General features: G+C 46.7%; 1 protein-coding gene across 3 annotated transcripts in view; it reads right to left on the reverse strand.

Annotated features, from left to right (window-relative positions):
- The window catches only part of DNAJC13 (DnaJ heat shock protein family (Hsp40) member C13), a 106,511-nt gene that overhangs the window by 57,590 nt on the left and 36,024 nt on the right, over positions 1-12,897 (reverse strand). For all 3 annotated transcript variants that reach the window (XM_077811179.1, XM_077811180.1, XM_077811181.1), the window contains 5 exons: positions 12,637-12,744; positions 11,527-11,682; positions 10,812-10,868; positions 7,867-7,988; positions 725-800 (listed from right to left, as the gene is read on the reverse strand). In XM_077811179.1, the coding sequence (XP_077667305.1) occupies positions 725-800; positions 7,867-7,988; positions 10,812-10,868; positions 11,527-11,682; positions 12,637-12,744 (519 nt within the window). The remainder of the gene's footprint in view (positions 1-724; positions 801-7,866; positions 7,989-10,811; positions 10,869-11,526; positions 11,683-12,636; positions 12,745-12,897) is intronic.

A 12,897-nucleotide genomic window follows, 5' to 3' on the forward strand; every position in this document is an offset into this window, starting at 1 on the left:
TTTTGAGCCCCTTCCCAGAAGCATGGAGATGCTAGAACTTGCCAGTGATGGTTGAAAGTATTTAACATAGTTTTTCCCATGTATTTCTTTGCCTTAACTGAATTTTTGTTTTGTCTTTTTAAAGAAAGTTCAGCCTGAAACAGAGACCCGGCAAATATCAGCCAGAATGGTTGAAGTTTGACAAAATTATAAGCACTGAAAAAACTCAGTCCAATAATGGAAAGGGTAAGGCAACCTTAAACTATTTTACAGAAGTTCTTAGATACTACACTGATAAGGGAGTAAAAAGTGCCTTCCAGCAGTTCTTTAAGCAATGAGTAACAGCAGCATAGCTATAAGCATAGCTACTAGATCCACCTAGAATCTAAGGTTTTAGCAAGTTTCCCTTGGACTAGGATACTAGCCAAATGAACAATGATTGCATCATAACTTTCCCTCACCCCAAAAGCCAAACCCTTCAATGTAAAGCAATAAAGTTAGCTGTTTGGCAATGCTTCCAATAAACTTACTTAAACTTTTAAAAAGCATTATTTACTATATCTCCTGTGCCCTTGTTAGAGCTTGCCCCTTTACTGGCTTCACTCCACACTCTTTCCTGTTCTTCTCAGGTATAGTTAGTTGAAACTTTTTACAACTAAAGAGAATACCAACATTTGAGGACACATGAACTGACCAAAAAAAATATTTAGAAGTGGTGTTTAAAAAGAGTAGATCACTCACTTACCAAAATACGTTTCAACAAGCTCATAGCAGTTGCATTTTCAGCTGTCCAAAGGCCCACTAAATGTCTACTTAGCTGTCTGAAAAATGAAGACATGAGAAATTTTTACTGTTGTCTTGGCTAGAACAGTAGGTTTTTAATCATTACTGTGAATTCAGTACCGCCTTGTAAGAGAGTTTACATTGTCAGCACATCCAGCACTCAGATGCCCTTTGTTCACAAGAGCAAGAATAAAAGGTATGTTAATGTGAACTAGGTACCTTTTTGTAAAGCCCTTCAACTTGCTGCTCTTTAACTTCCCCATGCAGACCCTGCTGGCATGCTCTAAAAAAACGGTTACTTACTTTCTCATAACGGTTGTGCTTCGAGATGTGGTGTTCATGTCCATTCCAAGCAGGTGTGTGCATGCCGCGTGCACTCCAGCTGGAAGATTTTTCCCCTAGCAGCGTCCGTAGGATCAGCCTGGGCGCCCCCTGGAGTGGCACCTTCATGACGCCCAATATCGGGCCCCGCCGACCCCCACGCCCTCAGTTCCTTCTTGCCGACTATTCCGACAGAGGGGTAGGAGGGTGGGTATTGGAATGGACATGAACACCAGACCTCAAAGAACAGTTACGAGAAAGTGAGTAACCGTTTTTTCTTTGAGTGATCGTTTATGTCCATTCCAAGCAGGTGATTCACAAGCTAGAGCTCAAAAGGTGGGGTCGGAGTTATCCACAGAAAAGAGCACGGCTCGCCCAAAAGCCGCATCGACCCTGGACTGTCCTGTAATTGCATAGTGTGACGTAAATGTATGTATCGAGAACCACGTGGCTGCCCTGCAAATTTCCTGAATAGGGACTTGTGCCAGGAATGCCGCAGAGGAGGCCTGGGCCCTGGTAGAGTGAGCGGTTATCTGCGGAGAGGGCTCCTTTGCCAGCGTATAGCACTCCCTTACGTAAAAGAATAGACAGACACAAATCAGACGTCAAGAATTATAACATTAAAAAACCAGTTGGAGAACACTTCAATCTCTCTGGTCACTCGATTACAGACCTAAAAGTTGCAATTCTTCAACAAAAAAAAACTTCAAAAACAGACTTCAATGAGAGACTGCTGAATTGGAATTAATCTGCAGACTGGATACAATTAACTTGGGCTTGAATAGAGACGGGGAGTGGATAGGTCATTACACAAAGTAAAACTATTTCCCCATGTTTATTCCCCCCCCCACTGTTCCTCAGACGTTCTTGTCAACTGCTGGAAATGGCCCCACTTGATCACTACAAAAGGTCCCCCCCCCCCACTCTCCTGCTGGTAATAGCTCACCTTAAGTGATCACTCTGTTACAGTCTGTATGGTAACACCCACTGTTTCATGTTCTCTATGTATATAAATCTCCCCACTGTATTTTCCACTGAATGCATCCGATGAAGTGAGCTGTAGCTCACGAAAGCTTATGCTGAGATAAATTTGTTAGTCTAAGATGCCACAAGTTCTCCTTTTCTTTTTGCAAATACAGACTAACACGGCTGCTACTCTGAAACAGGAAGCAGGTGACCAGAGGTTCAAATGGTGGGCCTGTAAGCCTGGAGAGGACTAAATTGAGGTCCCAGGCAGGGACAGGCTGACGCATGTGTGGGAGGAGCTTGTCCAAACCCTTGAGAAAACAACTGGGCATAGGGTTTGCAAAGACCGAGAGACCATCTGAGCCTGGATGGAAGGCAGAGACAGTGGCCAAGTGGACCCGGGACAAGTCTTGATGCTTTAGGTGAAGGAGGTAGTCCAGTATAAACTGTATGGAGGCGAGGAGCGGCAACTGACTACATTGCTCCGCCCAGATGGCCAGGTAAGTAGCCCTGGTGGAGGGCTTTCTAATACCCAGGAGGACTTGTCTGACCCAGTCCGAACAAGACAGCTCTGCAGCACTTAGCCATGGAGCATCCAGGCCGTAAGGTGGAGCGACTCCAGATTCGGGTGCCGGAGTTGGCCCTGGTCCTGTGTGATCAGGTTGGGGACCAGCAGTAAGGTGAGTGGGGCCACTATGGACATTTCCAGGAGCGAGGTGAACCAGTGCTGACGCGGCCACACCAGCGCTATTAGTATGACTTGGGCCCGGTCCCTGTGGATCTTGTGGAGCACCCTGTGGACTAGGGGGATGGGTGGGAAAGCATATAGAAGGCATCCCCGATGGACCCCAAGCTGTGGCTCCCGAGGTAACAAAATGTCTGACATTTCCTGTTGCCTGGAGTGGCAAACAGGTCTATCTGGTGAGAGCCCCAGAACCGGAAGATTGAGCTCATCACGTCTGGCCAAAGGGACCACTTGTGGCCATTGAAGGTCTGGCTGAGGCTGTCCATCAGCGTGTTTCGCACCCCCGGGAGACATGAAGCCTGCAGGTGGATCGAGTGCTCTATGCAGAAGTCCCACAGCGCAAGGGCTTCTCAGCACAGGAGAGAGGAGCGTGAACCCAGTTTGTTGATATAAAACAACGTTGAGGTGTTGTCTGCGAGGATTGAAACATCTGCCCATTATGTGCATTTTAAAAGCGTAGCATGCCAGACACACTGCCCTCAGCTCTTTGACATTGATGTGAAGAGCGAGGTCAATTGGAGACCAGAGGCCTTGGGTCTTGAGGTCCCCTAGGTGAGCCCCCCAACCCAGATCCAAGGCGTTTGACACCAAGGTGAGCGAGGGCTGGCAAAAGGCACCGGTGCAAACCATTCGAGGGTCGAGCCACCATACGAGGGAGTCCAGTACCAGGTGAGGCAGGGTTACGACCCCATCCAACGCATCTCTGGCTGGTCGGTACACCGACTACAGCCAAGACTGTAGTGGGTGCAGCCTGAGCCTGGCATGCTGCACCACATATGTGCAGGAGGCCATGTGTTCCAGCAGCTTTAGACAGTTTCTTGCCGACGTCGTGGGGAACCATCTGAGGCTCTGTATGATGTCCTGACGTGAGCAAAACCTGGCCTCCGGGAGGTATGCCCTGGCTTGGGTAGAGTCCAGGACCGCGCCTATGAACTCTATCCTCTGCATCGGGGACAGAGTAGATTTCTCCTCGTTCAGGAGGAGACCTAAGTCGAGAAAGGTCCTCCTTATAAACTTGACCTGAGTCTCCACCTGGGCTCTCGAGCGACCTCTGATCAGCCAGTCATTGAGGTATGGAAAAACCTGTATCTGGTGTTTGCGCAGGAATGCCGCGACAACTGCCATACATTCTGTGAATACTCTGGGGGTTGGGGGGGCAGTTTACAATCCGACCGGCAGGACGGCAAACTGGTAGTGGCCTCTGTTCACCACGAACCTGGAGGTACTGTCTGCGATGTGGGACTATTGTGATATGAAAATACACTCCCTTCAAGTCGAGGACGGCGTACCAGTCTCCAGGATCCAGTGAGGGGATAATGGAGGTTAGTGAGACCATGCGAAACTCGAGTTTCTTTATGTACTTGTTGAGCTGTCACAGGTCCAGCATGGGTCTGAGGCCCCCCTTGGCCTTCGGTATGAGGAAATACCAGTAGTAGAAACCCTTGCCCCTTAGTTCCTGAGGAACCTCTTCCACTGTCCCTACCGAGAGGGGGGACTGCACCTCTTGAATTAGAAGTTGCTCGTGAGAGGGGTCCCTGAAGAGGGAGGGGGAAGGGGGTTGAGTGCAGAATTGGATGGAATATCCCCTCTCTACCATGCAGAGCACCCACTGGTCTGAAGTAATTCCAGACCAGGCATGGTAGAAAGGGGATAGACGGGACGAGAAAATAAGATGGGAAGGATCCAAAGGTTGTACTGGCAAGCCGTCCTCGACCGTACCCTCAAAAGGGTGGTCTAGAGTCCGGTGGGGCCCTGGGCTGGCCAGAGCTTTGTCTAGAGGGAGGGCATTGCCTCCTCAGAGTGCTCCCGTTCTGCCTACACGGAGCATCCTGGTGGTTTTGGGGTTGGTAAGGATGAGGGGAAGGTTGAGGCCTAAAATGTCTGCGCTGGGTAGCAGGCGTGAGAAGCCCCAGCAAACAAAGGGTAGCCCTCAAGTCCTTCAAGCTGTGAAATCTCTTATCCGTCGTCTTGGATAAGAGAGCTACACCCTCGAAGGAGAGATCTTGAATGGTCTGCTGGACCTCGTGGGGAAGACCAAAGACCTGTAGCCAGGAGCCTCTCCTCATAACTACCCCTGTGGCCGAAGTGCAGGAGGCCGTATCCGCCGCATTGAAGGCCGCTTGCAAAGACGCTCAGGAGACCAGTTTCCCCTCCTCCACGAGCGCAGAGAACTCCCCCCGAGCTTCCTGGGGCAGAATTTCTGTAAACTTCGCCATAGACGAGCAGGTGTTATGCCCGTAGCGGCTTATTATGGTCTTCTGGTTGGCTATACGAAGTTGCAGGCCTCCTGTCGAGTAGACCTTCTGGCCAAACAGGTCCAGTTTCTTGGCATCCCTGTTTTTAGGGGTGGATTCTTGAAACCCTTGACATTCTCTCCGATTGGCCACGTCCACCACCAAAGAGTCTGGAGGAGAGTGGGTGTAAAGATGTTCATACCCTCAGAGGGAATAAAGTAGTGGTGCTCGGATTTCTTGGCCGTAGGTGCCAGAGAAGCAGGAGTTTGCTACAAGTTCTTAGATGTTTCAGTTATCGACTTGATAAATGGCACTGCAACCCTGGATGGGCTGGAGGGAGCCAGGACGTCTATGACAGGGTCTAAATCCTCTTCCACCTCCTCTGCCTGAATCCCCAGGCTTTGGGTGGCCTGCCTCAAAAGCTGTTGAAGAACCTGGTTGTCCTTGAAAGCTGGGGCCGTCCAAGTCCCTGCAACCGCTTCATTGGGTGAGGACGAGGAAGAGAGAACATGAGGTGGGCTCAGTTCACTGCCTTCCACTCTCCCTGCCCCCCAGGGTCCCTCGGCACGCGGTACTCAGGCTGTGGAGCCAGTACTGATGAAGAACCCTGCGCTGCAGCCAGTGCCAGGGCAGGTAAAACTGGTGGGACCGAGACCGTCGGGGTCGGTAGGGACGGAGCTGAGGCTTCCACCAGTGCCGTCACCTAGAGCGCCGGTGCTGGAGCTGGCTGGAAACCATGTGAGTCAGCAGGGCCACTCTGCCCGAGGGCTGCGCCGTCATCAGCGGTGCCGGCGCTGACTGTGGCACGAACGACACCAAGGACACTGACACCATTCTGGAGCACGGACCATGGACTTGACCCTGGCTCTGACGGTACGCCCAGGGTGTCCAGAAGGGCTATTGAGCCAGTGGTTGTTACTGTTGCTGCCACGGTGCCGGGTATGGTTGGTGACTGCGCCAGGACCTGGACCTTCTGCTTTGCGATCTGCTAGATTGAGCCGAGTCCACCTCCGACTCGGAGGTCTCCAAATACGATGACCATGGAGGAGCAGTCCTCCGGGTTGCCAACAAACGACAACTCAATTTCGGGGAGCGGTGCACTTCCTGCATCTGTGCGGACGGTGCCAGAGATGGAGACCAATGGGCTGTCATGGTTGGCTTATCCCTGGAGTGGCAAAGGGGGCATGCGGTTGCCACAGATTTGTCCCTCCTTTGGGGGAGGATGGCACCGGGAGGCACATCAAGTCCATTGCCACCTCGAACGCCTCCAGCGTCGATGGTGGTTGTACGTCCACCAGATGGTCCAGGGACCGAGGAGGGGTTCGGACTCGACTGGACCCCAGCCGGGTCAGGAGTCGACAAAACCCTGGGCGGAAGCAAGGTGTAGGCGTTCTGTCCCGAGCGACTCGCAGATGGCACCGGTCCCTTAGATTTCAAGGGGGGCAATCGGTCCCTCACCGGCCTCCTCTTCTTTACTGGCACTGGAGATGAAGAACGGTGCCGAACTGAGGCCGATGCCCAATGGCCCGAGCAGTGGCAGTGGGCTTTAGAGTCCTTAGCAGGGCCCTATTGGCACCGGAGCACTGCGCACCGAAGAGGACGTGCTCGGTGCTGGGTCACTGGGTCCCGGGTCAGATTGCCGTCTCAGAGCCGCCTCCATGAGCGGGAGTTTTAGTCTCTGCTCTCTGTCCTTAAGGGTTCTTGGGTGGAAACCCTTACAAATACGGCACTTCTCCTTTTGGTGAATCTCACCAAGGCACTGCAGGCAAGACGAGTGAGGATCACTCTTGGGCATAAACTTTCTACAGGACTCATGGAATTTAAACCCCGGAGATCCGGGCATACCCCCAAAGGGGAAACGAACTATCTAACAAACCACTACCTACTATGTGAAAAAGTATAACTATAGAGAATAGCTATTGAACTATGTACACTAAGAACAAAGACACTGCTAAGGCGCTTGCTGTAAGAGCGAGCAAAGTTCCAGCTAGCCGTCATGGGCGGTAAGAAGGAACTGGGGGGGGAGGGTGGGGTGTCGGCGGGGCCTGATATTGGGCACCATGAAGGCGCCACTCCAGGGGGCGCCCAGGCCGACCCTACTGACACTGCTAGGGGAAAAATCTTCCAGCTGGCATGCACGCAGCGTGCACACACCTGCTTGGAATGGACAAACAATCACTCGAAGAAGAAGGTACGTTAATTTGAACTAGTTACCTTTTAAAGCATGCTAGCACGGTCTACACGGAGCAGTTAAAGACAGAAACATACTGGAAAGCTTTACGAATTGCACCACTTTGGTGCATATTGCCAGTGCCATGTAGATAAGCCTAAAGTTATACTTGGAGACAATGATAAAAGTAGAATTTTCACAAACAGATCACATATCTGAACAAATAGAGGAAGGCACTCCAAAGGCAAACTACTAGGGAAAGATTATCCTTCCCCCATACATTCCCATAAGAAAGTTTAAGTATCCAACTTACATAGTAAGCAAAGAAATGTATGCCATCTTGATCATTAAGGCCACATTAAAACTGGACTGTATGAGGAATTTCAAGAAAAGTGAGTAGTGAAATCTTGTTTGTGAAATTGTACTTTTTGTACTGTCACATTTAAAGTGCTACTAGGCAAAGCAGTTAAAATGCAAAGAAAATGTCTAACACTACACCCAGTCATAATAGAGTACTTCACTTGAACCATTTAAATATGCAAATTAAGCTTAAAATGAAGAATGATTCTTCTAAAACAAGAATGGAAGCTTCCAATGTTTCAGCTTTCCCACATATGAATAATGCAAATATTAACCATCACATGAAATAGCAAATGAACTTGACATACCTATTTGTCAGCATCCTTTGATCTGCGCTTATTGTAAACATAGCGGTACGTAAATGACGAGGTAAGGCACCTTCACTGAGGGCGAGATCTTGCATTTTGGTAGCAATCTCTTTATCTCCTTCCTTTGGAAACAGGACAAGATGATTACTATGGAGAAAATATTAATTGAGCTGTTCTATCTTTAGTTTACAATATTCATTACAAACTATTTTGACCATTTGACTCATTTAAGTACATGCATTTTGGGTAATTCTGAATGGTTAATTTGGGACTTCTATTCAGGATGCCTCCTACATAGCTTTAAAAAATGAATTCTCAGCAACAAGGATCAGAGGATCTAACTGCAGTGAAGTCACAAGAACAGAAGCTTTCCAATTTGCTATAACAGGAGTACTTGTGGCACCTTTGAAACTAACAAATTTATCTGAGCATAAGCTTTCATGGGCTACAGCCCACATCAACCCTGATGTGATTAAATGCCATCAGGGGCTTGTTCACCTGTACATCTACCAATGTGATATATGCCATCATGTGCCAGCAATGCCCTTCTGCCATGTACATTGGTCAAACCGGACAGTCTACACAAAAGAATAAATGGACACAAATCTGACATCACGCATCATAACATTCAAAAACCGGTAGGAGAACACTTCAACCTCTCTGATCACTTAGTAACAGACTTAAAGTGGTAATTTTGCAACAGAAAAGCTTCAAAAACAGACTCCAACGAGAAACTGCTGACCTGGAATTAATTTGCCAACTAAATACCATTAACTTGAGCTTGAATAGCGACTGGGAGTGGCTGGGTCATTACACAAATTGAATCAATTTCCCCATGTTAAGTATCCTCACACCTTCTCGTGAACTGTCTGAAATGGGCCATCTTGATTATCACTATAAAAGTTTTTTTTCCTCCTGCTGATAATAGCTCACCTTACCCTCTTAGAGTTGGTGTGGCAACTTCCACCTTTTCATGGTGTGTGTGTGCGCGTGCACATTATATAACACACACAAACATGAAAAAGTGGAAGTTTCCACACCAACTCTACGAGGCTAATTAAGATGAGCTATTATGTCTATCTTCTTACTTTATGTTCCATTCTTATGCATCTGATGAAGTAATCTGTAGCCCAGGAAAGCTTATGCTCTAATAAATTTGTTAGTCTCTAAGGTGCCACAAGTACTCCTATTCTTTTTGCGGATACAGACTAACACAGCTGCTACTCTGAAACCTGTCAATTTGCTATAAGACATTAGTTTAAATAGCCATTACAACCTAAAAATGGCATGTTTAGAGTAACACCAAATTTGCTCATTTTAGAAGGAGTGATGTTTTGCTCCCCAGCAACCAGCCCCACAAATTCAACCTGGTATCTGAAAGAAAAGCTGGATTTTCTTGTGTCCTACCATCAGTTAAAGAGTCTGCAACTTGAACTTAGTTAACAGTGCTGGGTTTCACAGTTCAGGGCAACTGGACCCATATTTCCCACAGTGGTCCAGCAAGGGCACCTACTCTCAGGCTTCCACCAACTCTGACTTACAGCTTCCCAACAGCTGCCTTTCTTGGATGAAGACCTGTCTCTCACTCCCTTCTGACTGGGCTATTTCCAGGCTGCACAGGTCCCTGCCTTCACTGTTATTCCCAGCAGAGCCAGGCTTCCCAAGCACACCTGCTTGCTTTCAGAGACTGACAGAATGCTTGTCAATGGTTATAAGTTACCAAACAGCTCTTCTTATGCAAGCCTATTTTATTCCTAAAATAAAAACCTACTCACATGTTAATAAGTTTACCAGAGATTTCCCAACCCTAACACGGGCTCTGACTGGAGCAGTCCCTCAAAACAGCTGACCCAAAGGGTTTCCTTTGAGTTTTAACTACATCACAGCTTCAGCTCAGAACACACACCCAGACTTATCGGTCTCAGTAGGCCCAGTCCTTCCTTCCAACCCTTGTCTAAGGACTTGGGTAGGACCTCCGTTTGTTGAGGGCCCATTTGCTAGATCAGGAAGAAGGTCTTGAGCCCGTTTAAAGCCAGTCTATTTATCCAAAAAATCCTTGTCTAGGAGCCATGGAGAATTCAGTTTGAACTAGTATATGCATACCTCTCCCTGGGGGCAGCTTCAATGGGCTGATAATGGAGAAGGTACATTAGCATCCCTCTCCTACTAGAGAAGTTTCAGAGTAACAGCCGTGTTAGTCTGTATTCGCAGAAAGAAAAGGAGTACTTGTGGCACCTTAGAGACTAACGAATTTATTTGAGCATGAGCTTTCGTGAGCTACAGCTCACTTCATCAGATGCATACCGTGGAAACTGCAGCAGACTCTATATATACACAGAGAATATGAAACAATACCTCCTCCCACCCCACTGTCCTGCTGGTAATAGCTTATCTAAAAGCCATTTCCAGCACAAATCCAGGTTTTCTCACCCTCCACCCCCCCACACAAATTCACTCTCCTGCTGGTGATAGCCCATCCAAAGTGACAACTCTTTACACAATGTGCATGATAATGAAGTTAGGCCATTTCCTGCACAAATCCAGGTTCTCTCACTCCCTCACCCCCCTTCAAAAACCCACCCCCATACACACACAAACTCACTACTAGAGAAGGTATATCCAACAGCTCAACACATACACAACTGCATTTTTACTGCAATGGACCTCAAAGGTATTAAACCTAATTCAATACAGTTTAGCTCAGTTCAAGAAAATTCAGTCTGTCACATTATATATGTACAAGCCAGAACAGACTCTCTCATTCTCCTATAGTCCTTCAAATCTTTACCACTGAAAACTTGGAACTGGTTTTTACTACTGACAAGCTGCAGATTCCAATTTCCTATTCAGGAAAGAAATAAAGCCACATTCAACACTTCTCAGCATGTTATCCCAAAGTAATTGTTATTTAAAAACAAAAACAAAAAAAAAACACAAAAACTCACCTCTATTATTGCCTTCATAACCAAACCAGCTCCTTTTACAATTGCCATTGAAGGGTGCTGAAAAGAGTTTGTTACAATTTAGCAACAGCACAAAGTAACTTCCATTTTTATGGGGAAACGAACAGTTCAATGGATAGGAAACTGAACTTCATCTAGGATGCAGTGCTGAATTCAGCTCTGGTCAAAAACTACCAAATTTTTATAGCTCAGGGCCCCTGAAATAAATTAAGAGCTCTGACCTGTTCCTATGAATAAGAGTCCATATTACAGTCATGTCAAGAGCACTACTGGCAGTTTTCTGGGTACTCTCAAAGACTGAAATGATAAAATGGACATGGAAACAATTCTTCCCGGCCTGGTCCGCACTACGAAGTTTTACAGGCAAAACTTACCATTTGCTAGAACAGCCTTATATGCAGCCACACACAATTTTAAATCCTGCTGACAAAACCCTGAGCTTCTGTTGGTCAAATTAAACCAGTTCCCAGAGCAGAAAAAACCCTCTACCAGCACTCTTCTACTGGCAAAATGCCTGTGTGGATGCTCAATTACTTATACTGGTACAGAGAGAGTTCTCCAGCAACAATCCCACTGTCCCCACAGACTTTTTGAACTCTGCAATCAGTGACTGGAAGCCCATGCCCTTTTGAAATGCCTCTGTTCCTGCTAGCACATAGGTATGGCTTTAGGTAGTAAGAGAACAAAAAGGTCTCACCTGAAAGAGCTTAAAGAGGGTTCTCCCATTAGATGCTACCATCTCTAACAACATATCAAACTGCTGCCCTTCAGTTGTCTCACTATACGGAGCACAGAGGGCAAATGTAAGGAAGTCCAGAAGTGAACTAATAACAAGGGCACCTGTCCCATGATCCTGAAATTTAAATGAAGTGTATAAGAATTTTAATCATAGCAACTGGTTTTAAAATCTTTGCTTAGAATTTTTCAGTATTGTCCTTGAGCTACAAAAGGAGTACACGCACTTCCCCCCACCACCGTTACCTGTATTCTACTCGTGGCTAACAAATAGCAGTATTTCAAATACAGAAAGATAAAAACCATTGCCATCATTTTAGTGTGGCAAAACAAAAAAAAGTTTCCGGAGTATCCCACAAAGGATTCACAGCAGCAGTGAGTCCTCTAAACAGAGTTAAAAGGTTTTTTTTTTTTTGAAAACCAGAAAAAGCTCAAATAAATCAGAGTACTACAGATCAGAGGAGCGACAGTTTCTAAGTAGTCCTTTTAGAGTCCTTGCAGGAGTTTGTTTTGTTGGAAAGGACTGATTTAACGGGAATGCTTTTCTGCCTATATTAGGCTGAACACATTCAAAAAAAGCTGATGAGAGCCCTCTAAGGGCATGTCTACACAGCCCTGCATTTTGGACAAAGGGGGTTTGAATAGGACCAAAGTGCTGCACTGTAACTCCTCTGCGTGGATGTTGCAGGCACAAACTTAAAGGTCCCGAGTTATCATGACTTTAGTCCTCTTTGGTAACTCAGGACCTTTAAATTCACACCTTTAGCATCCACTAGCACTTTGGTGCACACTGCTATTCATATGCCCTTAGTGCAAACAGCAGGGCAGAGTAGACTTGCTCTTAGGTTCTGTGGAGAGCTTTCACTCGTCTCCCCAGATACAAACTGACTGAACACAGCCTCAATATCAATTACAGATATATTTTTGTGTTTGAGCCACCAGTGCAAACTTCTCTTATGGCAAAGATACGCACAAGCTTACGTTAAAGGACTTGCTACATATGACCTGTCAAACCCTCAACCTTTAATATTTCAGTACTTTTTCACGAACTATGCCTTAATCTATGACTTACCACATGAGAATTAAATTTCTCTAGTAAGTTTTCCAGAAACTTCTTTGAAGAAAGAAGGGAAGCTTTGTTCAGCTGCTCTTGCCTCAAGTCGTAATCGTCATGCATAGGCTATTTGACAAAGAAAGCATTCACAAATGCAGTCATATTTCAGCCTTCGAACTAAACTTAAAGATCTGAACAAGTCTTTTGATGTAGCTGAATGAAGCTACAGTCCACCAAAATTTAATACTAACAGTGAACTCATGACAAAGGAAAACAAGC

The sequence above is a fragment of the Eretmochelys imbricata genome, chromosome 2 (assembly GCF_965152235.1).
Source record: "Eretmochelys imbricata isolate rEreImb1 chromosome 2, rEreImb1.hap1, whole genome shotgun sequence".
NCBI lineage: Eukaryota > Metazoa > Chordata > Testudines > Cheloniidae > Eretmochelys > Eretmochelys imbricata.